Here is a 24,335-nt window from a genome sequence, read left to right on the forward strand (position 1 = left end):
CTGAGCAGGGATGACCCTGAGTCAGGGCTGTGTCTCCATCTTGTGCTTCCCGGGATCTGGGATGTACCCAGCACAAGGGAAGAGACGGTCCCAGGGTGACTGCTGTGGAGGAGCCTCTGCCAGGGGCCTGGGGCAGCACTGGGAAAGTGCCTGTGCTCCCCAGCAAGCACCGTCCTCTTTTGCTTCTATTCACCCCAATGTGCATTGAGTCAAATGGCACAGGATAATTTTTTTTTTTTCCTCCGCTCCATGGGAAAGCACCTACACCTCTCTGCAACGGGTTTGCCAGAGCGCATGTGAGATGCAGGCAGACGGGGTCGGTCCCCAAGGTGTTGCAAACGTGCTGGCTGGCCTGGAGGGAGCCACTTGCCCCTTCTGCACCTCAGGTTCCCCGTTTATTAAATGGGGATTGGTGAGACAGCGGTCTGTTATCTGGCACTTCACAGGACCAAGGCAGCCTTGTTTCTTGTGCTGTTTTTCCTGTTTACTATGTTTATAGCCTAAAGGTGCTCCCTCGGGCTGTGTGAGTGTGTGCCTCCAGCTCCTGGCTCGGAAACCATTTCCAGGCCATCAGCTGCTCTGTTCCTGCTCTCGCTGCGAAAACCTCAAATGAGGGGAAGAAAATAATATTGCTAAAAATAAAAAATCCGAATGTCTGTGGGATGCTAGCTCTGCTGGCATCTCCCAAGTCCCTTGCTTCTCTGTTGGCCCAGCACCATTAGATAGCGGCCTCAGCAGGGCAGAAGACGCTGCTGGGAGGGAGAGGGCTGCTGCTGGGCTGAGCCTGTCCCGCGTCGCTGGCTGTGCGACAAAGCACGTGCGTCTCCCTTCTCCTGCCTAGGCTCTTCTCTAGTCTTATTTTGGGGGGAGAAAAGGTGTACGGGGGGGTACATCCCATCTCAGATGCCACAGGTGACAGCCCTGGCCGAGGACACTGCGATGAAGTCTAGAGGAAGAGCAGCAGCAACCCTCTGCTGCTGACGGGCTTCTGCCGATGGGCTGACCGCGAAGGGACTCATCCTGCTGCAACTGCCGTTGAAGGAGCCCATGAGGGCCTGAGGCAACAGCAGCTTTATGCTGAGGATGAGGCAGGATGGGGCTGGAGGGATGCAGAGCACTGGACCGTGACAGCTATGACCCCGGGCTGGCAGACAGAGCACCAAATAGCTCTGCATGAGGCATTACGGACAGGCAAGATATCTGCGAGCTTGTTAGAGCCCGAAAATGCACAGCCACCACTGGCTGTATACAAAACCATAGGTCAGATATTATTGCCACAGCAGCTGGTTTAATAAGGACTCAGCTGAGCGGTCTTGTAAGAGATGAAGCCTCCTAAGATGTGGCTGGGAACGTAGGAGCCAGGCAATAAAAGCCATTGGGCCCCCTCCAGGGTTTCCCCAGCAGGAGAGGGTGCCCGGGGGGCTGTGAGCCTCGGCCCCCAGCAGCGCTGCTGGGAGAGGGGGAGCCGGTGCTGGGAGCGGTGCCCAGGCCTGGCAGGATGGGGCCATCACGTGCTTGAAATAAAGAGCGAGTGGTTTGTGCTGGAAGGGCTTTTGGCTTGCCCGCTCCAGTGCGGCCAGCAGCTTGGTTCAGCCACCTTATCCCGCTCGGAGAGGGGTCGGGAAGCCAAAGCAAAGGGACGGAGCAGGATGGAGCTCGGTGGCAGCCCATCCCGCACCGGCTCGCTTCAAACAGCTTTGGCAGCGCGGCCACATCCTGCTCTGCAGCAGCCCCCGCTGCGCTAATCCCGTGCGCGTGCCTGTGGGCACCCAGGTGCTCCCGCCGGCAGGGATTTTGGTAACCTACACCGGAGGTGGTTTCCGATTTCAAACAAGCCTCAGGTCGGGGCTCAGCGCGGTGCAGGACCAGCCGAGGCAGGACCCCGGGGCTTGACCCAAGCACCAGCCCGCCGGGATGTTGATGTCCTGGGTGGTATTTCTGATTTCTCACTTAGGAAGGTCTGTGTTTGGCCATCAAGGAACCTGTTCTTAAGATCAAATTATTGCCCAGGCTGCAAAAGTAACTTTACAGGGATCTCCAGCAAACGGGTGAGGGAAACATGTTTTAGCCCCCAAAACTGCCTGTTGTCTTTTCTGAGCAGCAGCGTTACCCTTGCCGCAGTAAGCTGCCGCTCACTGGAGGATATCGACTGAAGCGAAAGTGGAAATCCTCAAGGCTTTTAATGCCCCTTCTCTCCCAGTACTAACACGCTGGGAGCTCTGGAGGGTTGGTTTTATTTTTTTGGAGTGCTTGTAGTCTGCTTTCTTGAGGAAGCAGATCTACCTGTACTCTTGTGTATCCATCAGCCCCGTTCTATGAATCCAGCTACTTTCAATCAAATCTAAAGGAGAGGCTGAAACCTCAGAAATATGCCATTTGTGTGAGTTTCATGAAAATAGGTCCCTGGCTGCTTAAATGAGCGGCACGCTGGGCGGGGGCGGGCTACGGTTTGGGCGAAAGCGTATTCAGCGCCAGCAAACTCGCAAGGAAATCTCAGCAGCGCTTTCAACGGCAGGAAAAGTTTCCGTCAACACTTGCACCTTATTAGACCTGACGTCACCCCTTAGTTACCCCCGCTCGCCGAGCTCGTCTCCATTGCTAACGAAGCTCCTTCGCAGGTGGCTTCGTAGAGCTGCTAAGCCCCTTTCTGCCTCTGTAAGCAGCGGGGTCAGCTCTGCCTCGTGGGTCGCGAGGAGCCCCGGCCCTGGCGGAGCCGCGCGGGAGCCGGGATTCAGCCCTGGGGAGACTTTCCCGCAGCAGGACCCGAACTGCCGGTAGTAGGTAGGTGAATCACCAAGGTCAAGCGGAGGCTGTAGCAAGCCAAAGAGTTGTAAACTGCTTTTAAAAACATAAATAAATAAATAAAAAGAGAGAGAAATCAGGGCCTGGCACGTCAAATCCTGCTGGTCGTGCTTTGCGTTGGGCTGCTGAGCTTTCCCACCCTGGCTGTGAGGGTCTTTGCTGCGCCAGGCAAAAGGGTTTGCTAAGGGCTCGCGGGACCTGGCCTCGCTTTTTGGAATAGCACCGTTTCTCCCAGCCCCTGTTCTTAAAGCAGCGTTTTGGTAGCAAGGAAAACGCATCGTCTCCAGTGTAAATGAAATGTCACGGTCCTGCTGTTTCGCGCCACGGTCAGCCTCCAGCTCCTCTCCGGCAAACAGGGCTTAACTTCATTTTGGTTTAACTGGGAGAAGCTGTTTAATACCTTTAAATTACAGCAGCATTTCAATATCCCATTAAAATCATTCCAGAAATAAATCTAATTCCTGGCATAGCTTCTGCAAACTTTGCACCAGTTGCTGGGAAGGCTGAGCACAGGCTTTCTTTTGTTCGGTTGGTGAGAAAAAAGGAGGAAAAACCACAGCGTTGTCTCTAGAGTTATTATTTTCCTCCTGTTTTGGGGAGCTGCTGACTCACGCTTTTGGTCCAGGAGAGATCGGTCCGGCGCTGTTTGGACGTGGCCAGACGATGCTGATTCAGAGGTGCGTGACCGATGCGTGCGAGCCGCATCGGTGAGCTCCCCCCAGTCCTTTCTCACTACCCTTTTATCAGGCATTTTTCTTGTTGCTCTTTTCTTATAGTGGGATTTTTTTTTTTTTTTGGAAATTTAAAAGCTCACCAGCAGCTGTTTCTCTGCTTTTGGACTGTTCTGTGTTATTTTTGCAAGAAACGCTTTGCCGTTTTGGCTTATCGGACTCGGCAGCCTGCTTGAACCTCTCCTGTCCCCTCCCCGTGCCTGTTTACTCAGGGAGCTCTCTGACGCAGGGCCCCTTTCCTGTGTTTGCCACCACCCACCCAGAGGTCCTCTTGCGATAACTGTTAGTTTAAGAGCAGGGATTTTTGTCTATCAGAAATAGTCTTTAACCTATAGTGCTCTGAATGTGTAACTTAATAGAGAAACCTCTGAACATACTATTTAAGGTTGACACAAAAGTAGTTTTCCAGGTTATAGATACCACAGCAATTGATTCAAAGGTTAAAAGGTAGCAGTTAGGGGACTGATTGTACCAGAAGTGAATGGGCTTGAAGGAAAGTCTTAGATAGTTCAAAATACTGAGAACAGGCTATTTTTTACCTAGCTTTAATGATCTTGATTCTGCTGATTTTAGTGGAGCCATATAACTTTGCCCCGGTTAAGAACCTGGCCCCAAACTTACAGCTGTTCATGGCTCAAGAGCTCACATTTAAAAACAGTGATTGCAACCAAATAACCCAGAAGTAACTTGAGCCGCTTTCAGCATGTGAAGGAGAGCCTTAAGGTTTTTATCATTCTAAATTAGACCTTGCGTGTAAAAGAAGTCCTTGAACTTTGATGCGTTTGTTAGACCTCCCATGTGTCCTTAAAATGATAATGAAAATAATTTAAATTTTGATGGAAAGGTGGTAGGGCTTTTGCTGGAGGAAACATGATACTATGACTTTTAAAGACAGGAGTTTCACATTTTGAAGTGCAAGAGAAAGAAATGCAAGGGAAGACAGGCAGGTACTTCTCCGCACTGTAATAGCGATGAAACATTAATTCATCCCCCTGGAATTTCTTGTTTGTGAGCTCCCATAATTTCATTTCTTTGGTGTCTGTATGAAGCTTGAGCTAGTTTAATGCCAGAAGCCAAATACTCTTCGACTAATATCTTTTTATTAGATTTTGCGTGTGTGTGTGCATTTCTGTGTGCCTGTGCATGTGAGAGAGAGATCACTCTTTATATCCCTCTTTATGCTGTTATAGCCTTTGAAATATGCTCTTGAAGAATCTTTTCAGGGACATGTTCAGAAATACTGCCTCCAGTGCAGTGAGGTTTAAGACTTCAATGGGATTTACACACGTGTCTGAGAGCTTTGTCGGAAGGGAGGCCAGTTTAAGTGCAGAGCTGAAATTTGGTGATTTTGCCGGAAGACCCCACGTCAGCCTGTCTCTGTGTCCTACCTCGTAGCTCATGACTTCTCCTTTCACAGTGACAGCAGGGAGGGAGGAGCAAAAAATCCCAGAAGGAAAGCATTTTCCCCAAAATGTGTCCTCGAGCGTGTGAGCTGGTGGAGTCGGGAGCACATCACGGGCACAGGGATGCTTGCAGAAGAGAGGTCTGTCGGCCGTGCCCTCCCAGGCGTTAAAGTCAGCCTGGGTTCGATCGAAGCAAGCTTTTCTTTGTGCACATTGCAGGGGTGAGGATGCCGAAGAAATCCTCCGAGCCCCCAGGATGTGCATGCGTGTGTGCTTGTGTGCACGCATGCAGGGGAGAGAGAAAGGAGGTGGCAGGACTCCTCATTGCACCTCCCGCCTTGCGCCATTTGGGCACAGGTACGTGTTTACTTACACAGAAAAAAGACTTTACCTGTGGCCAAAGCAGAGTACAAAGCTGCACAGCTCAGCCGGGGACTTCCCAGGCCCTCTGAGCTGCTCTGCGGTTGGGCAGGGGTGCAACAGCGAAGGCTCACTGCCACCTCTAGGCAAGTGCTAGCATAGACACTTGCTCTAAACTAGAGCAGAGACAGACAATCCTGGGATTTGTCCCAAATCACTGCAGTCTCTGTGCCAGACCCCCCTATCAGCTGGTGTGTGTGTGTGTATGCAGTTACATAGGCTCCTTAAGCTTTAGTATAAATATGTTTAGCCGTTTCTTTATTCCCGTGGCAGTAATCCCTCGAACACATTTCGAGTTGAATAGAAATAGCAGCTGAATAACTCCAGCGCCACGGCTGCCGGGGATATTGTGTGTATGATCTGTGCCGAGGCCACGGTTTCCTAAGGATCTTAGAGAGCTAAGCATCGCGAGCGGCACGTTCCCCGCAGGCTGATTCGGAGCCGTGGCCCCCCCGCAGCAGAGCGGTCTGCAGCCCGCCCAGACGCCCACCCGCAGGAAGACCCTCCGCCGGCTCCTTCCCCAGGAGCGGCGATCCACCTGGCCTCCCCAGTATAACCCACGGTCGCCGCTGGCTCCTGCAAGAGAGGTGGGTGAGAACGGTCGGTGGCAGGAAAGGGGAAGAGAGCCCGGAATCGAGGGGAAAGGAAACTTGAGAGAGCGTTAGCTGATGTGTTTGTGTTTGGCTTCTGTAACCACAGCGAGCATATGGCTAGCAGTGAGCGGTGCTTTAGCTTGTTTCGCAGGAGAGGGGGAATCAGGGAGGCAGCTGTGTCAGGGGCAGGGAAAAGGCTGTGTTTCCTCTCCCGAGCCATTTATTTTTGATGACTTGCTGCTTGCATTTGCTCCTGGCTCTAAGAACTGGGGAAGCAACTTCCCCAGGCAAGGGTGGCTCAGCAGGGCTGAGCACGAGGTGACTTCAGCAGAGCAGGGACCCAGCCCAGTTGCCTTCTCCGTGGCAGTCGGCTACCAGCCTCAGCTTTCCAGCTAGGGAGAGGCAGGATTACAGGAACGTGTGCGCTCCCTACAGAGAAATGCTGTTTACAGATGCTCCTTGCTGGAGGAAGAAAGGTGCAACATTTGCTGTCAAACCAAGAGCTGTGTGGGAACAGGCTCGTTGGATACAAATGGGCTGAAGAGGGTCTCTCTCCACCTTCTCCATTTGCTGTCCAACGTCTGTGTCATTAGTTGTTTACTAACCTGTGAGCCTCCCTCTCTGGGCTGACTCACAGCCACATGTGGGAAGCAAGGGCTACCTAGGGCTCCTCCCTGGCTCAGGGTGGTTAACGGGATGTGTGCAGGCCAGCAGCTCCCTTTCTATACTGAAATTCTGCTGCCAGCTAGCCTGGATTTATGGCTTTTGCAAAGCTTTGGGTAGTATACACGTAAAAATCGGCATCGCTTCATTAAGTTTTATGCAGGTGAAGGCAGTGCTGTTGTACCATGGAAAGGACTTGGCCCGTGGATAAACACAGTTTATCTATCTGGCTCCCTCCTCCAGAATCGAAAGTGGAATCGAAGTCTAATGTTGAGTACACATGAATGAGCTTGCAGAGGGTGGGGAATAGGGCCGGCAGTCAGTGGAAGGGTGCTACTGGCCTTAGAGGGCATTGGAATTGGGTCCTGGGCGGTTAGGGACCAGAGAAGAAAGGAAGTCCTTCCCTGTGGATCAGAGCTTGCTTTCTCTTAAGCTTTGAACTAGTGGAGTGGGTCTCTCCACGTTTGCATCTCTAGGGTGTGTTTGTGGGGTGAGTAAGCAGGACTGTCAAAGCTTTGGCCTACGGTTCTGCTGACAGTCCAACTGCTGCGGACGTTGGAGCCCTGGTAGTCCCTGCGTTGCTTCCCCAGCACTATTTTGCCTTGGCCTCCACAAGAGGAGTGCTGGTAAGCAGAAAAGAAGCTAGGTGCTGGTGGTACAAACTCTGTATCGTGCGCTAGCTGAGGCTTTGGCAGTGCCTTGAACACCAAACATGTGCTTGCACCTATGAGCTTTGCTTAAGCCAGACCTCCAGCCACGAGACACTCAACCCATCCGTCTACACAGGTGTCTCAAGGGATACCAACCCAGCTTCTTCCCTACCCCTCACCCTGATCATCTCTACTACACACAGCCTGCAGGACTAAGGCCAGGCTCAGAAATGTGAGCCCTGAAAGGAGAAGCTCTCAGGCTTTTCTCAGTCTCAGCTGAAGCTAGCTGCTTTCCACCTGAGAAGAGGTCATGAAGCCCTTCTTTGCCTGTTACTCTGGTTATCCCTCCATGAAATGCTGTTTGGGGCAGGTTTCCCTGCCTGATGGATCAGAGCAGATGTCATTGGGTAGCTTACTATTAAATTAGTCCTTCTGCATCTAAATAGGCATAATTATGTGCTCATTAGCCCCAGACAGTGTGTTACAGCTTGAAGTAAGGGTTGTGTGAGCAGGGGGGAGGGTGGGCGAAGCAGCCCCAGGCCCAAATTCTTTCTGGTGCTGAGTTTGCCTAAACTATCTTCTCCCTTTCCCACCTCTGCAAAACTCCCTGTGTGCTGGGAGAGGAACAAGGCTATTTGATTTCCTTTCGCCTGTGGGAAGTTTTGTAATTGAATTGCCTGCTGTGCTTCACTTTATTTGCATGCCTCCAGAGAGGCAATGGGGCAGCCAGGCCAGGTCTGCTGCCCCTGCCCACAGCGCCCGCCTCCCCAGAGCATGGCCAGAGAGCCGTGCAGCACTGTGTGCGTTCGCCAGGCTGAGGCTGGTTTCCTGCGCTCCAGCGGGAGCTGCCTCTGAGGGCTTGGGGAGAGGCTGTGATCAGGTGAGCCTCACAGTCCTGCCCGATAGCCCAGTTGGGTTTATATAATATTATATATCTATAATTGTGTGTTTGTTGTTGCCATGGGAATGAGCACAATTGCAAAGCCTGAAGACTGATGTCAAGCCTGTGTCTACACTGGGCCTTATCAGGTGCAAGTAAAGACTAGGAAGGGAAAACAGGGTGAGGAGAAGCCCCTTCCTTGCTCCCCTGTGTGTAGCCTGGCTCTAGCAGGAGAAACACAGCCAGCTGGGAGAGGGTCAGGGCTGCCCCAGCCCTTGGCTGTAGCCTGCTCAGCAGTCTCGCCTGGTTCAGCCGTGGCTTGGGGCTCAGGACAGGCAGTGGAGGGATTCTGGCTGAGCCGGTGCTCTGCCTTCCCAAGGGCAGAGGCAGTGCTGGAGGGAGAGGACTGCCTGCTGTCAGGGGAAGAGGGGGCTTGTCTGCAGCCCCAGGTCTCCCCAGACTAAAACCTAACTCCTTCCCAGGCCAGGAGCAGGTGGGAAGGTGAGGCTTTCCAGGGGCATGAAGCCAGCTCCTGACGGAGCATGGCTGGGTAGGGGCGCCGGGGCAGGCTCTGCTCCCCCGGGGCAGGCTGAGGCGGGCTGGCAGGATGCGGAGACGGTGCTTCCCGGCAACAGGTGGGCGCCGGGGGGGGGGGGGGGGTCTCTCGGCTCTTTAATTGGCGGGGGAGGTTGGGGGAGGCGATGCTGCCTGGCGAGGGGAGGGAGGGGGAAGAAAAGCCACCCTGGAAATGAGGTTATATAAAAGATGTATGATTTGGAGAGCAGAGTGTCTCCTAATGAGGGCTGCACCGGCTCACTCCACACCCATAAAAACCCTGGTTGGACGTCAAAGCGGATTCGTTTCGGTGATGCTGGGATAAAGGGGCGCAGCGAGGACTGGCTCCCTCCCTGCGAGCCGAGCCGCGCCGCGCCGAGCCCAGCGCCGCGCCGGGCTCCGTCCCTCCGCCGCGCCCGGAGCCGCTCGGGGCAGCGGAGCCGCCGCGCAGCGCCGAGCCCCGGAGGGATGCGCCGGGCGGCCGCGGGCACCGCGCCGGCTCCTCTCCGCCGCACGGTAGGTGGGGCGGCGGCGGGCGGGCTGCCCCGAGCCCCGGCGCCGCTTCTCCGGGAAACTTTCCGGCGGGGCAGCGGGTGCGGGAGCGGCTCCGCACCGCGGACCCCCGCGGGACCCAGCGCCCGTGCGCTCCCTCGGGGAGGGAAGAGGGCTCCCGTCGGGAGCCCTCCACGCCGCCGCTTTGGGGAACCGGAGCTGCCCAGACCCAGTCCGTCCCTGCGCGGGGCCGTCGGCCGGGGGAGCAGCGGGGCAGCCCCGCCGGGGCGGCCGGCCGGCCGGGCTCTCCCTGCGGCCGCTTTGCGGGGCGGGCTGCGCCCGCAGCTCCCCGCGGGCTCCGCGAACGCGCCCGAGCCGCCCCCGGGCCCCGCGGAGGGGAGGGGACGCGTGGGATCCGTGCGGCTAAAGCCGCTTTTCTGGCCAGGCGAGCGAGGCCGTGGGTGGCCGCGCCGAGCCCGAGATACAACCTGATATTGAGAGTCCCCCCCGCTTTCCCCCCTCCTCCCCAGCCGTCCTGCACCCCAGGCCGTGCTGCCCGGGCCGCCGCGGGCAGCGCTGTGCCGGCAGCGAGAGCCCACGTTCCCCGGCACCCGCGGGCTCCGCTGCAAACTTCATCCAGCACCTCCGTCCTCGTCTCTCCTCCGGGGCTCCCGGGATGGGGGGCTGAGTCAGCTGCGGAAAAGGGGCGAATCTTCCTCTTCTTTCCCTCCCCCGCAACTCTTTGCAGTAAGTTTGTACGGGGCGAGGGGGCCGTTTGCACGGGGCAGGCAGGCGGACGGTTCGCCCGGGGCGGCCCGCTTGCACGGAGGAACAGGCAGGGGAAGCCCAGTAGTGTCGCCGGGAGGCGCATAGGGGAAGGCGAGGCAGGCGGCCGGCGTGCCCGGTGCAGGGGGCAGTTTGCCCGCGGAGGGCAGGGGCAGAGGACAGTCTTCCCGCGGAGGGTAGGGGGCAGTTCCTCCAGGGAGCGCAGCGGCAGGGAAAGATTCCCCCGGGGAGCGCAGGCGCAGGGGCATTTTCCCCGGGAGGGCCGGGGAAGCGGCGGGGCAGTTCCCCGTTCCCCCGGGCAGGGGCAGGGGGCAGGGGGCAGGGGCAGTTCCCAGCTCCCCCGGGCAGGGGCAGGGGCAGGGGCAGCTCCCCCGGGCAGGGGCAGGGGCAGGGGCAGCTCCCCCGGGAGCGCCCGGAGCGGCCCTCGCCCAGCGGCCGGCGCGGCGGAGCTGTCCCGGGTGCTGAAGGCGGCGGGAGCCGCGGCGGCTCCCCTGGACACCGGCCCGGCGGCCGCAGGAGCCCCCGAGCGCTCCGGAGATCATCCGCCCTGGCCGCCCTCCCGGGCGAAGCCCTGGGATGTCCCACTCGCGGGCAGCTGCTGTCCTTCGGGGAGAGCCCGGGACCCAGTCCGGACCCCTCTCCCAGCCCACGCACAAGGACCTGGACAGTCCCCTCCGGGTAAGCATGAAATGCAGAACAGAGCTGTTGTTGCACGGATCAAATGAAATGAATCCTACTTGCCCTGCCTGTAATCTGCCTCTCAGCTTGGTTTGTAGTTAGTAGCTAGAGCAGAAGGGAGCCTTTGGTTTTTGCTGGCAAGGCAGAGGAAAACAGTCCTTTGTACACCCGCATCTGGAGTATCTGGTTCTGGGGTGGACATAAATAGTCATCGCCCCATCCAGCTGTGGGTCCCACTTAGCCTTTCCCTGCCTCAGATCTGTGCTCGCTGAACACACTGACTCCACAGCCCAGGTGCAGACATTTTCTTCCAACGCTTTCGAGTTATGACTGTCAGGAGGAAATTCTGGCAGGCAACTTGACAATTATCTGCTGAGTCCCCGAGGAGCTGATCCGCCTCTCACTGAAATGGAGGGGAAGTGTCTCTTTCCTTTCAGTGGGAGCAGAGGCTGTCTGGAGCGGGAGACAGGCAGAAGATTGCAAGGGACAGTTTCAGGCTCTCGGGTCTTGACTGATTTAAATGCTAGCTTGCTCTGCTTTAAACATCTTCCTCTTCTGTATCGCCAGCTGCTTATGGGCAGATCAGAAGGCAGAATGGGACCCGCAAGGGTGGTCACTGGAGAGCTGTGGGGAGACTTGTTTTAGGGCTATATAAAATAGTGCTCTCCCTTAGATTTGCTACCTGCATATCTTAGTTGGCTGTGCCTATTCAGTTAAAAAAGGTCTCAGAGGAGGAAGTCTTATTCTGAAGAGTTTGTTTTGCATCAGCAATTTTTTACTCTAATTTCTTCCAGTGCGTATTATCCAGAATATTTTCTTAAAGATGTCACAAACTCGGTCATATGCTCTCTAGTCTTATAACATGAGTGTGTTTGCAAACAAACTCCCTGTACAGAGTCTCTTCCTCTGCACAGGCATAGTTCTTTGGGGATATTTCTCTGTACAGATAGCTATGTTGGGAGAAGCGTTAAATTCCCTCGTGAGCAAGGGATCGTGACAAGTCTTTGTGCCCTTTGAATTCTGTTTGCTCCCTTTGTCAGTGATGTGGTTATGAGTGTGTGCTGTAGAGGCCATCTTAGGCAGGGGGTTTTGGCTGAATCCTCACCTGCTGGTAAGTGTTGTGCATCTGCTGGTTGTGAGGGATGGGTCCTCACTGACGCTCCAGAACATTTTAGCCTTGTCAGATTTTTTTCCTCTGCTTTGCTCACATATTTTGTATTTTGCATTTTGCATTTCAGTAGTGAATCTGTACAAAGGCTTAGGAAATCTGCCAGATTGCCTAAATCAGTGCCTGAAAACAACTATATATAGTAACTGATAAGTCACATGAGCTCGGCTTGCATAGATTAGCATTTACCTTTCCTGAGTAACGGGGATATTGTCTGATACTTGTTGATACCATCAATTGTTACGAAAGAAACACAGCCCCTAAAGCAAGGGACCAGCTTTGAGAGAAGGCTACAGATGTAACTATTACGTAGTTGTTCTAGTCATGCTGTTTTGATTGCATCTGTGCATTAAATCAAATCTATATACACAATCTGATCGCTCATATGTATCCACAAATAAACATATTATGTCCTTAAGAGAAAAGGATCTGTAAGCCACTGTCTTTGGCTGAAGCTAGACGAAAGTCTGTTTCCACCCATCAGCTTGTTCCAAGCGAACTCTGCTGTGGGCCGTGCGCACTGCCTGAACCAACATACTCTGCGTTATTGTCACCTCCCTGAATGGCACCATACACAGCAGCTGTAAATCAGAGCTGCCTATATGGAAACACGCAAGTGCTTGGAATCTGGATGTGGGAACTAGAAACACGTAACACAGAAGCAGGTCTGTTAAACCCATATGTTATCGGTATGTTGGCTCTGCGCGGAGCTTGGAAGCCTGCAAGTGCTGTGTGTATATATAAAAAAAAATATATTTATGCTGATACACTCTCTTTCTGTAGCCCCTGTTTTACATGACAATTCAGAAATGCTTAACAAGACCTTGCAATATACTTCTAGTATAGGCTTGTCTTAATCCCATTTTGCAGACTCTCTGGCTTATGTTTTCAGGCACGCTGAAAACATGCAGCTCTTCTTTGCCACAAGAACTATGAAAGCTTGGTGTTCTCCCAGCCGGACCCACCCTTCATCCCCAAGTGCCACCAAAATTAAGATCCTTGAAAAATATAGTGGCAGTCTTCAGCCAAGGGCTCCGATCCCCTTGGAGTGGAGGGGTTTATGGCCCTAGTGTCTTGGCTCAACAAACTGTCCAACTGCTGTCTCTCCCTGTGATGACAGTCAGGTATTGAGAGCAGGGTCTTAGGGAGGGCCAAAATCCTCTCCTCCAGCGAGTGTCTGTTTTCAATATGGGAGCTGTGGCCACTTCAGCTGAAAGTAGTGTCGTCAGCATAGGACTGTCCCACGAGGGAAGGGGAAAAGCATCACGAACCAATGAGCATCTCGACCCGTTTCTACTCATTCTCATGCACTCTTAACTTTGATCCAGTGCCCTGCGTTCAGCACTGGATGGGGAAGTGCTCAGGGATCTTGGTAGTGAGAGGACCACGTGGCTGAGGCTGTCTCTAAGGAACAGCATCTCTGTCACCGGCAGCACCTTCGGCAAAAATTAGGAGGCAGAAAATTCTTCTTCCCCTCCCCCTGCCAGTCCTGCCCAAATTAGAGTCAAAACCCTCCATGGGACAAGAAACAGGTCCCAGGAGGCCCACAGAGAACTTGGCTGCTGCTGTTGATACTATGGCAACAAGTGATAATGCAAAACCCTAAGAAAAGCGAGAACAGAAACTCAGGGGAACAAATTATCTTTACTTTCTGCTCTGCATGGTCACTGAAGATGCCAGTGCAAAGAGGGAGCAAGGGATCTGCTTTGATTCCTCATACTGGATTAAATGGTGCCATACGGCAATGAGGAATCGCACCTCTCTGTTTTCCTGCACCCTTCATCATTAAAAAGAGACAGTAGTGGTGCATGGGAGACAGGGAAAATTCCTCTGCCTTTTTGAGCCCTGTCAGTGGAGCGCTTTGCACAGGCCCCTGGCAGGAGGCTGCACTGCTGCTCTGCCCGGGAGAGGAAGGAGAGAGCCAAGGAACGCGCCAGGAACAGACCAGGGAACTGAGACGTACGCCATGAGAAGTCTGATGTTTTCATGAGGTTTTTAAATAGTGATATGAGTCACTCTTTATGAAAGTCTGTGACAATAAGGTTCATTGCCATTTAGTATCCTAATTGGGCTACTTCTCTCCCAGGCTTGTTGGAGTAGGAAAACTTAACACTGTGCTGGAAAAATTTGGGGATTTCAGCAGTAAAGGAGTAGAAGAGAACGTGACCCTCTGCGATGGGTCTGGAGCTTAATTCCTGGAACAACTCAGGGTTGAGATCTCTGCGGCTCACTTTACTGATGCCGACTGGCTGCTTGGGAGCTATTACAGCTCAAGCCAACCAGCTGTGATTTTAAATTCTCTTTGTCTTTATTTTTTAAATGAAAACACAATTCCTCTCTCGTGCTGTGATCGGATTTCAAGGCCGTATATCAAGTCACATTTTGTCATTTATTTCCTATCTACCTATTTTGTCATTTCGGACAAAGTGTTGTTGCATTAACACGGACCCCATTTGTCGAACTGGAGTCGCTGGTATAATTCCAATCCTCTCAGCAGATTGATTGCAATGAAATTTATGTTTTACAGATGGACCCAGTCCTAATAAGAACATCAGTTTTAGATGGGGTTAGTGGCAGAACTGACTATTTTATCTAAACTCTGTTTCAACGGCACACCACAGGCGCCAAGAAAATATTGTGCAAAACAGTAAAATAGAAACGGCAATCATGTTACTGAAATATGCTCAGCCTTGAACTGCAAATTAAAACAAAACCCTGTTTTTGTCATCTGAAAAAGGGAATTTTGTCAACATAGTTGTCTTGGCAACATTAAAATTTATTGCCTGCCATCCGCTTAGATAGGTGTGGTTCGTATCAGATGGGGCAGGGGGGAGCTGGGAGGGGGGCGAAGAACGTCATTACGTTACAGGAAAGTTTATGTGCAGTTTTGCTTCCTCTAACGATGGGATGCTAAGGTGGCAGGCGCTGTTGCTCCTTAATTACGTGTGCACAGGAATGCTGTCCTGGTGATACACAGCCAGCTGCTCACGCCTGCAGGACTAGGCTTTGCTCAGCCGTTTCATGCCCTGAAGAGGGATGATTCAGACGCGCACAAATTCCGTGTTGCAGGAGTTGCACCAAGGTGCGGCAGGTCGCAGGGCCTGCAGATCACACCCCTTGGACCAGCTGAAGTCTGTGGCCCTCAGCGCAGCTATACTGGAATGAGCAAACCTGTATTGTTTTGCTTTGCAGAAACAAATGTACTCTCTCAGGGAATGAACATAGATTTATTTATATCAGAAAGCAAGCATCTGTTTTATTAACTGTTCTATTGCCAGTGACAGCCTCAGACACGTTTTCAGTGAAAACGTCTATACGCTACTGAACAGCGCGGGAAGAGCTGGTCTCCAGGGCTGAGAACTGGGCACTTTGTTCCTCCAGGAGGCACAAGTCCCTCCGTCCTCCCTGAGCCTGCTGCGGGGCAAAACTCATGCCCTGCATGGTTTCTGGGACTGCGGTGAGCCTGCACTCCTTCCCGCAGTCCGGTCACATAGTACAAGCCAAGTGCTCCCCACGCGCACTGCGACGGGCGGCTCTGTCCCCCTCTCTGCTTGTGGGGGCTCTGGAAATCCAGCTGGATCTAGCCATTCAGTCCCCTTGTCCTTCTCCCCGCGTGTTACGTGGCCAGAAGGGCCCTGGGGGCAGGCTGGGTCTGATGCTCAGCTCTTCCCGCCGATGGGAGAGGCGGGCAGGCCCGCCAAGCTGAGTGTGGGCGCGCAGCCCGGGGGGAGGCTGCGGAGCGTGGTCCCTGCACCCAGCAGCGCCGCTCAACAGGGAAGCAGCCTGCTGCTGTGGAGTAAGGAATGAGTTAAAATACAGCGGGAAAAACTCCAGGAGTCTCACTAGAAGGCGGTCTGGGCACCGGCATGAGGAACTAGCATAGCGATACAAAGGGTATCTTTTATTAATTCATTCCTAGGTGTAAATCACCTTCATAAGGGGATGAAAAGAATGTATCGGCCTAGGTGAAACAGCCACTTACCTGCCTCTTGCGGCATGGATGGGGAAGGAAGGGAGAAGCGAGACGTGTCGTTTGCCATCTGGCTGTGAAAGGAACATGACTCGCTCTCTTCCAGGTGGAATTTGGTTGTAGGTGGATAATCGGGGATTGCTGGGAAAAAGAAAACATATATTTTCAGGATTAAAAGGCCTTATACCATGGATAGACCGCGGCATCGGTCTGAGCTGAAAGGGAATTGAGTGCAGAACTGTTGGCATGAGTGCAGCTGAATGCCAGTGAATCACTTTAATGCTCCATTTTCAGATGCACAAACACGCAGGTTTACAGTAACTGTGCATATGTTGCATCCCATTGCTCCTCATCACATTCACTGACGCTCCACGGGTTGTAAAAATTAAACAGGCATAAATCCATCAGCCCTGGGGTTCTCTGTTGAACAATATAAATCCCATGAAAACTAATTAAATAAGACAATGGTGTCCATTTAAAGCTGGCACGTAAAAATGTGAGCCATTACCATAGCAAAGATCTGCGAGAGACAAGGCTCAAAATCGATTTCCAAGGGCGAGGGCAAGTTGAGTGCCCGCTCGAAAGGGCTGGTGCCTGGTATGTGCTGGCTTACTGCAGCCTCCGGTTTATGGCTGGGATAGTTAAGAGATTGTGTTAAGCTCAGAAGATTTATTTCTCCTCTGCTTTGCTTTTGAAATCAAATCATCCAATTAACATATGTGCTGGAGTTTGTTGCTTGAAATGCTATTTGGTGACTCTAAGAGCTTTTCTTTATCGGTTTTTCATAAGGACTCGTTGTTTCTTAAGCAAATGCCTTCAAAGCTATTGTGTGCCTGTGCCTTCCTGGCGGCTGGAGGGCTCCTGTTCTGCCGCTCTCCCCTGCGCTGATTAAGGACAATGAAAAAAAGTAATGTCAGCATGGATCGTTGTCTAGATCATTTAATGCCTTTGTCTGAGGCGCTAGGAAAAGTTTGCAGCCCAGCAGGATTTGTCACTCGTTTGTAATGTGGGTCGATGTTTACCTCTGTTATACAGTTTGGAGGGAGAGGGAGACGGAGGCAGAGTCTGACTGACCCATCCATAGCCAACTTCATAGCTCTTATGATCCCTTCTGCCCAGGAACCCAAAAAGCTCCTGCAAAGAAATCAGCTCTGCTGTCGGCATACGGCTCCTGAGTCGCATGCATCACGGGGAGCGCATGTGCGTTGCAGTCTCGCAGCCCGCGCCACGGCATGGCAGCTTTGCTCCCCGCCGCGCTGGCCGCGCGTGCCAGGGAAGGGGACGGGAGCGGAGGAGGTGACTTTGCCGGGTGAGGTATTTCTGTGTCCGTTTTCGCTGTGCTGGCTGAGCAGCCGTGTGTCCCCCCACGCCACGTCCCTGCCAGGCAGGGTCCTGCTGTTCGTTCTGCTTTGAGAAACTGGAGGAACTCGCCAGCGAGTTGAGCCTGGGTTTGCCCGTGGCGTCGGCCGTCTCTCAGCTGCCTTTCAAGGGTGAAATGAGAAGCGTTTCCACGTGAGTAGCACTCACCCATGGTCAAACACTGCTCGCTGCGTGGCTCACGCTGAATTTAAGGAGTGAGATGTGGCCCCTCCAGTAGCTGTAAATGTACTACCTGGCAAACGTACCGCTGCTCTTGGACACATAAATCAGATGGTTAATGATCCTTTTAAAGAGAACTGAACTCAGCAGAGCCGAGCACAGCTCAGCCATCCGCTTACAGCCAGACGGTGTGTCTCCCTGTTGTCTGCACGGAGTAAAATGTTTCAGGTTTGATCTGAAACGTGCCTCTCCATCAATGAGAATAAATCTGCGGCTGTCCTGGGACACCTCCAGAGCGGGCTGTGTGGGAAGCTCTGACATGCAAGTGTCCATGGGTATCCTGGGAAGTCCTCCCTGCGCTCCCAGGGGTCTCTGACTGTCTTTCAGGCCCTTTTGTTCTGCCTGTCCCTCACATCTTCACTCAGATTTCCCCTCAAATGCCTATGCACTGCTTTGCTAGCTCTTGGCATTGCAAACCCTTTTAACAAACCTTTTATGAAATCTCACAATCAAGCAGACAGATGGCATTTTCTGCCCTGAGTCTAGTAGGGAGATAAAGGGCATCACAGAGTTTGCGTGAGATTTTTGTAGCTGGAAATTGCTTGCCCAGATCTTCCTCTAAAAAAGCAGCAGAGTCCAGGGTTCAGAAACAGATTGTCCCTGGGGGCTGGGAGTGAGGTACCCTCTTGCCTTCGTGGGACATGCTGGTGCTAATCCTGACCTTGGAGAAATTCTTACCTGGACAGTTAGTTATCTTTTATAATCTAATATTCTCTCCGTACTTGTAAGTAATGAGCAGATTGTAGTGGTTTTCTGGGTGGCAAATGCAGTGCATCCAGCAATGCTACGATGCGCTGAGATTTTGCAAACTGTGTACTGGAGCTGTAACTGGTGCTCGGAGCAATCTGTGCTGGCAGAGATCTCTGGAAAGGTTTGTTAGCCTTTGCTCTGCTGGGAGATCGGCATTTCCTCGTCCTACCTGATTCTCCCTGCAAAAATGCTTCAGTTAGTTGACATATGATGGCCTCTAATAGGTTCTTATGTGTCTAGAAAAACATTATGACATCTATGTGTTGACAACCAAATTCCCAGCTTGGTGACTTTTCCCCTCGCTCTCGTTCCCCAGGCGCTGAGTAGGTGGCTTGCTTTCCTGCCTTTCACCTCCTGCTACCGTGCTGTGAAACCTGCAGCCCCATTAGGAGGAAGGCTGGCTTGACACGAAGAGCATTTCGGGAGTGCAGGTGCTCTGCTCGGAGCTCCTGCACAGCTGCAGTAAACCAGAGGCTGTTGCACTGAAGCCTATGGAGCCATTCCCCCGTAGAAAGGGGGGAGAAGGGGGAGTGAGGAGCCAAGCTGGCTCACAGAGCTGAGGATATCAAGGACAGGCTGCGGTGGCCCCTCGAGGGTCATTCCTCCCGGCTGTCTGAGTCTCCTGGGGGAGCGGGGCCTTGTGGCAGCATGCGCTGGGGCCTTATGGAGCTCTGCTGGCACGGGTGTCCGTGCAGAGAGGGGAGGATCGACTACATATATGTAACTTCATAAGCTTTCTGGAAGAAAGAACTGAAATTGGTCTCGTGGGAGAAGAACGAGGGTGTTTAAATGTTTCAGGGTGTTTTAACTGGTCAGTAAGAACATGGTGGCAGAATATTTTTCTCGGACAAAACTTGCTGGGGAAGGAGAGCAGCCTGGGATAACCCAGCTCGGGCTTCCCAGACCTCGGTGTCCCCCTGCTCCCGTGGAAGCGCTGCAGTAAGTGTTTGAGTCTCCAAGGCTGCTTTAGGAGGAACCTGGCAGGGTAGAGATGTGGCTGCTGGGGGACCTCCCAGGAGGACTGGCATCCCTGGCTTCATGCAGGCTTTGCAGATCTGTGCACCAGAGTTGTAAGACCTACGATGACTTGGAGGGAGCTGGGGGGCTTCATGCAGGCTTTGCAGATCTGTGCACCAGAGTTGTAAGACCTACGATGACTTGGAGGGAGCTGGGGCACCTGTGAAAGGGCTATAGTTTGGGGCTGAAAGGAGTCATGAGTGTCTGCCCTGCAGCCGTGTCTGGCTCAGAGGGTCTCCCGCAGACCCTCAGGGTCCAGGTTGCTGCCTGGGTGGAACTTGGCTCTTGATCCTACAGGCTTCACTGTGCTTAATTCCTCTAACTTGATACTAAGCAGGGCCCTCGGGAGCTGGGCTTTTCTGTATCTGCCACCCCCATGTGGCAGGGAGCATAGCAATGTGCAAGGCGCTGTATGTTAGTGTGGACATGGTAAGGAGGAGCTTATGCTTCACCATCCCAAGGAACGACCCTGGCCCCGCTGCAGCAGGCGTGTTGCGAACGCGCAATTTGCTGACTGCGAGGAGTTTATGAACACCACGTAGCCGATGACTAATCCCGAGCAAATAACAGGGTTCTCCCCTTGACAGCGGGGCTGACAGTCCCACACTCACATGGTAGTTAAAGTGATTTCAAAGCCTTGTTTATACTTACGGCGTCAGCTAATACATTCAAAATGAATCCTGCATGAATCAGTGCCAGACGGCAGGGTTACGGTGACCTCGTTTGCATAAGGAACCGGTGACGGGGTCAGGTCAAAGTTGTCTTGTCTTTAGTGGGAGCAACAGAAAGGGATGGGGGATGCAGGGACCCATGCTCTGCTCTTGGCCGTGCTGGCAGGCTGCCTTCTCCTCCAGGAGGCAGAGCATGAAAAGAAAGATCCCATGCAGGGAAAGGGAAGTCGGTCCCATTTTTTGGCACTGCTGCTGAAGAGCACAAGGGCTCTTGCCCATAAAAGAGAGGGAAAATTTGTCCTGCTTATGCTGCTGAATCAACCACTTACAGCAACACTGGTGAAAGTGGGTTCTGGCTGGGGACCCCCAAGGTAAATTAGTTCTCAAATTAATCTCCTGGCATCCATGGCTCTGGTCACTACTGGAGGAGGTTTCTCCCACTTCCCTTCTCAAACAGTTTTATCGGAGCAATGGACTGACCCTTTCCTAACCGAAAACACCCAGGAAAGGCTGGCAGAAGCCCAGGGGGCATAACGCAAAACTTGGCCAAACACCACTTGCTGCTTTCCAGCCTGAGGAACGGCTGGCAAACGTCCCCAGAGAGCAGGTCTGTCCTACAGTGCCCCCAGTGCTGCTGTCCCCTGCGGCGCTCCAGCCTCCTGCCCGTGGCAGTGTGTCCTGGCAGAGGGGACAGCCACCCCCACCTCCTGCAGGGCAGGGGAGGGAAGGGGGGGCCCGCAGTGCCTAGGTGGGGTGACTTAGGTAGATAAATCATTCATTCCTCTGCATGCTTCTGCTGCTCTGCAGTGCTGACTGGTGGCATGAGAAGAGCAACAGGGGTTAAATCCTTCATCTCAGGTTATCAGTCTTTAATGCCATTGTTGCTTTGTTCTCTACTTTCTTGTAACGAGCCCGTGTGGGGTGGGCAACCCTTGTCACATGAGGATTAAGATGTCCAAGTGAGTTGATGCTGGGCCTGGCACCACAAACCTCTCTGCCCCTCAGATCCCTGCCTTTCCCCCCGTCCTGCTCCCATGAGGGCTGTCTCCTGCCTGCTGGCCCCGCTGTGCCCACCCTGTGGAGGCTGGAGGGTGCACCTGGCTCTGCTCACAGCTTCAGGGCTCCCATAGCTAGCAGGAATCAGTTCTTCGCGGGTGCATGGGAGAAGGGTGCTCAGTATGAGGCATCTCAAGGCACAAACACTGCCCTGAGCATGCTGGCTCCCGGGGACAGGACATTGTTTTCTTTTGCATGTCAATACCTCCAATCTGCAGACCTCATGAAGCACAGAGAGCTAGCCATGTTAGGTAACTGATCCTGCCTTCGGTTATTTCTCTGAAAGTTGGATTTAATAAAGGAAAAAAAATTAGATTTCAGCTCGCTGGTAAATGCCAGGGTGTGATCCCAGAAAGAAATGTTTTCCAAAGCGTCTAAGAAATGAGAGGGGAACGTGGAGAGGATTTGGGAGCTGAAGTTATCTGACACAAGTGTAGGCATGTAAGAACTAGAGCCCATCAGAAGTCAATGAGACATGGTTCCCTAAGCCACGCGAGTGCTGTAGAAAGTCATGCGTGGATGCATCGGGTCCTCTGGGAGCTGGATAAACTCACTGCATGGTCTGTCCCACATGGCTTTCCATCAGTTGAAGTAGGTTTTTGGGAAATGCCTTAAGAATTGGCTGTCCGGGTTGGGCACAGGGGAGTTCAAGCTTTGCCTCCTTTATCCTTACACCAGAGCTTTCTTGGCTGAGGAGAAGAGGGAGAAGAGGAACTGAGTCAGGCTGAGGTTGTGATCCCTTTAGCCAGGCTTAAAAGCATGGCATTGTAAGTAATTTGATATAACTTGGGATAAGGAGATCTCACTGTCCCCTTCTGTCACCTTGTTTTGCTTGTGGCTGTCACTCTTTCTCCTGACCCACTGAAAGGGACTCTGTGTGAAGGTGCGTGTGAAACAGATTTCATCCTGAGCAGGGATGCCAGGCCCCTATCTGGTCATCCCGATCCATCTCTACACAAGGGGCAATTTCTTGAAGATACTCTGACAAATGCGGGGAGACAAGATCCTCACACGGCAGAAATCATTGCTGAGCTCCATGCAGCTCCACCAATTTGCACAATTTTCTCATGCGTTTTTTTGCTTGTGACCAAATGGCAAAGAGGGAAGGGTCAGAGCAAGGCTGTCCAGCAGCCCCTTCCCGGGATTTCCCAGCTCTGCAATGCTTTAACTTCCCCTGATGAACAGATGGTGGAGATTTTTGCAGGGGGAGCAGAGGAAACAGAGCTCAGAGCAATCTGAGGCTGCAGCCTATCTTTGAAATGCAGCCTGGGGGATGACATCTGTGTGGACTGGCTGATGCATGTGGGTGTCTGCGGCAAGTAGAGCCCTGTGTGGAGCCCGTACTTACACCCACCCAATGTCACTTCTTTCTTTTCCTTTTGTTGTTTTTTCCTCCTTTCTAGATAAAGCTCATGGTCCATTTGCAGCCTGAGAAGTAGTCTGCAGGGATGTCCATGAAGCGAGCAGACTGCCTCCACCCCTCTGCCCAGCGCAGGATCAGAGCTTGACTTGAAGCTGTCATGTTGTCCCCTCCAGCCCCTGCTCAGCCGAGTGATGCCCAGACCTGTACATGCTGCCTCTAGGCTTACTTCTCGCTAGCAACACGCTCTCGCTTTCCCTGGGCTGTCTGCGTTGGGAGAAAGCAGCAGGAACGAGTATGCTGCAAAACGCTAGCCTGGACCCAAAGGCCAGAGTTTTGCAGTGAGGCGAATTTCTCCTTCCCTGGCCCAGCCGGTCCTTGAGTGGATAAGCTTCTCAGCTGCTGAGCTCTGGGCACTGAGTTTGTCTGTGCTCAACAGGTCTTGAGGTCCTGGTCTGCAGGCTAGAAGACTGGGGGCTGCGATGGAAGAGAATGTGTTCAGTGTGCAGCAGATACAGCCCAACGTCATCTCAGTGAGGCTGTTCAAGCGCAAGGTCGGAGGCCTCGGCTTCCTGGTGAAGGAGCGTGTCAACAAGCCGCCTGTCATCATTTCAGACCTGATCCGGGGAGGAGCTGCAGAGCAGAGTGGCCTCATCCAGGCTGGGGACATCATTTTAGCTGTCAATGGCAGACCCTTGGTGGACATGAGCTATGAGACTGCACTGGAGATACTGAGAAGTATCGCCTCCGAGACCTACGTGGTCCTCATCCTGCGGGGCCCCGAGGGCTTCACCACTCATCTGGAGACCACTTTTGCTGGTGATGGGACACCAAAAACCATCCGTGTAACCAGACCCTTGTGCCCGACTCCAAAGGCAGTTGACTTGTCCAACCCTAGCCTGCACAGCAAAGAGCAGCCACTGTCAGGAGCCGACCGCACCATGGGCTCTCTGTGGGCCAGAGAGATCAGGCGGGAAGTGGAGCCATTGGTCCATGTTAACGGTGTTGTTACTGACAAGAAAGGGCAGGACACTGGGAAAGGGAAGGACAGTGCTTGCGGTCACCCTTGCTTCAACGGTGGTGTGGAAGATAATGAACTGCTCAAAGAAATTGAGCCTGTCTTGGATCTCCTGAAGAGCAGCAGTAAGGACAGCGATGGAGGTGCACCCTCCAAGGTAGAGACAAGAGATATAGAAGTCCAGGTGGACTGGTAGGTCCCTAAATACATTTTTTACTTTTGGTGAAATGTGCTGGTTATGGCTATCCAAAGTGGCTGGTTTAGGTGGTAGTGGACACCTGTCCAGAAACTGCTGCTGTCTCAGATATGGGAGAAGAAGGGATGCAAAAAAAGGGGAAGGCAGTTCATGAGGGAAAGATAAAAGGAATTAAATAGTGGGAATAGATGGTGGAAGAAAGGGAGAAAGATGTAAGCATGGGAAATTGTAGAGACAGCAATAGTGACATGTCCTGGGACCTAACAGTGTGCTGCAGTAGATCACAAGCTGGATTCGGATTTGCTTCTGTTCTGTGATCTCAGGCACGTTTGTTGCAAGCTTTAAGAAAAAAAATCCCATGTCTCAGTTTCCCCATTTGCCAAGTAAGATTCATGGTATTGGCTGTCCTTGATTCTCTGCTTGGGAGCTCTCCAGTTAAAATCTGCTACCCAAGCAGGAGAAAGAATGTCAGACCGACCGAGTACGATGCTCCCCAAAGGAATGGGTTTTGAAACCTGCTGTGTTGTTTGGCAATCAGGCTCGCAGCTCTTGGGAGGGAAGAAGGGAAGCCCAATCCAGCTCCAAGGGAAGCCATAGGAAGTTCTGCAAAAAGGCAGTGGGACCTGCCTTGGCTGCTCTGGTTTTCTGCGCTTACGGAGTAGGGAGGAATGGTTCCCTTCCAGGGAGCTGAGAAATAACAATCCCTTGCTGGAATGCAATGGCAGAGCTGCACGTTCTTCCCTTCTGCTGTTTCTAGATCAAGTTAATTGTTTGTGTATGTGTGTGTGTAATAAGGGTGGGGCACATATGGATGCCTGCCCCACGGCCTTTTGAGGAGGGTGAAATCATGTTGGCGAAAGTGAGAGGTTCATCTTTG

The 24,335-nt window shown here is 52.9% G+C and overlaps 1 protein-coding gene across 1 annotated transcript in view; it reads left to right on the forward strand.

The window, feature by feature from the left end:
- NOS1 (nitric oxide synthase 1) overlaps positions 1–24,335 on the forward strand; it is an 81,190-nt gene that overhangs the window by 14,732 nt on the left and 42,123 nt on the right. The window contains exon 2 of the mRNA XM_068911058.1: positions 22,288–23,454. Coding sequence (XP_068767159.1) covers positions 22,727–23,454 — 728 coding nt within the window. The 5' untranslated portion in view covers positions 22,288–22,726. The remainder of the gene's footprint in view (positions 1–22,287; positions 23,455–24,335) is intronic.

This window comes from Struthio camelus, chromosome 17, assembly GCF_040807025.1.
Source record: "Struthio camelus isolate bStrCam1 chromosome 17, bStrCam1.hap1, whole genome shotgun sequence".
Classification (NCBI taxonomy): Eukaryota; Metazoa; Chordata; class Aves; order Struthioniformes; family Struthionidae; genus Struthio; species Struthio camelus.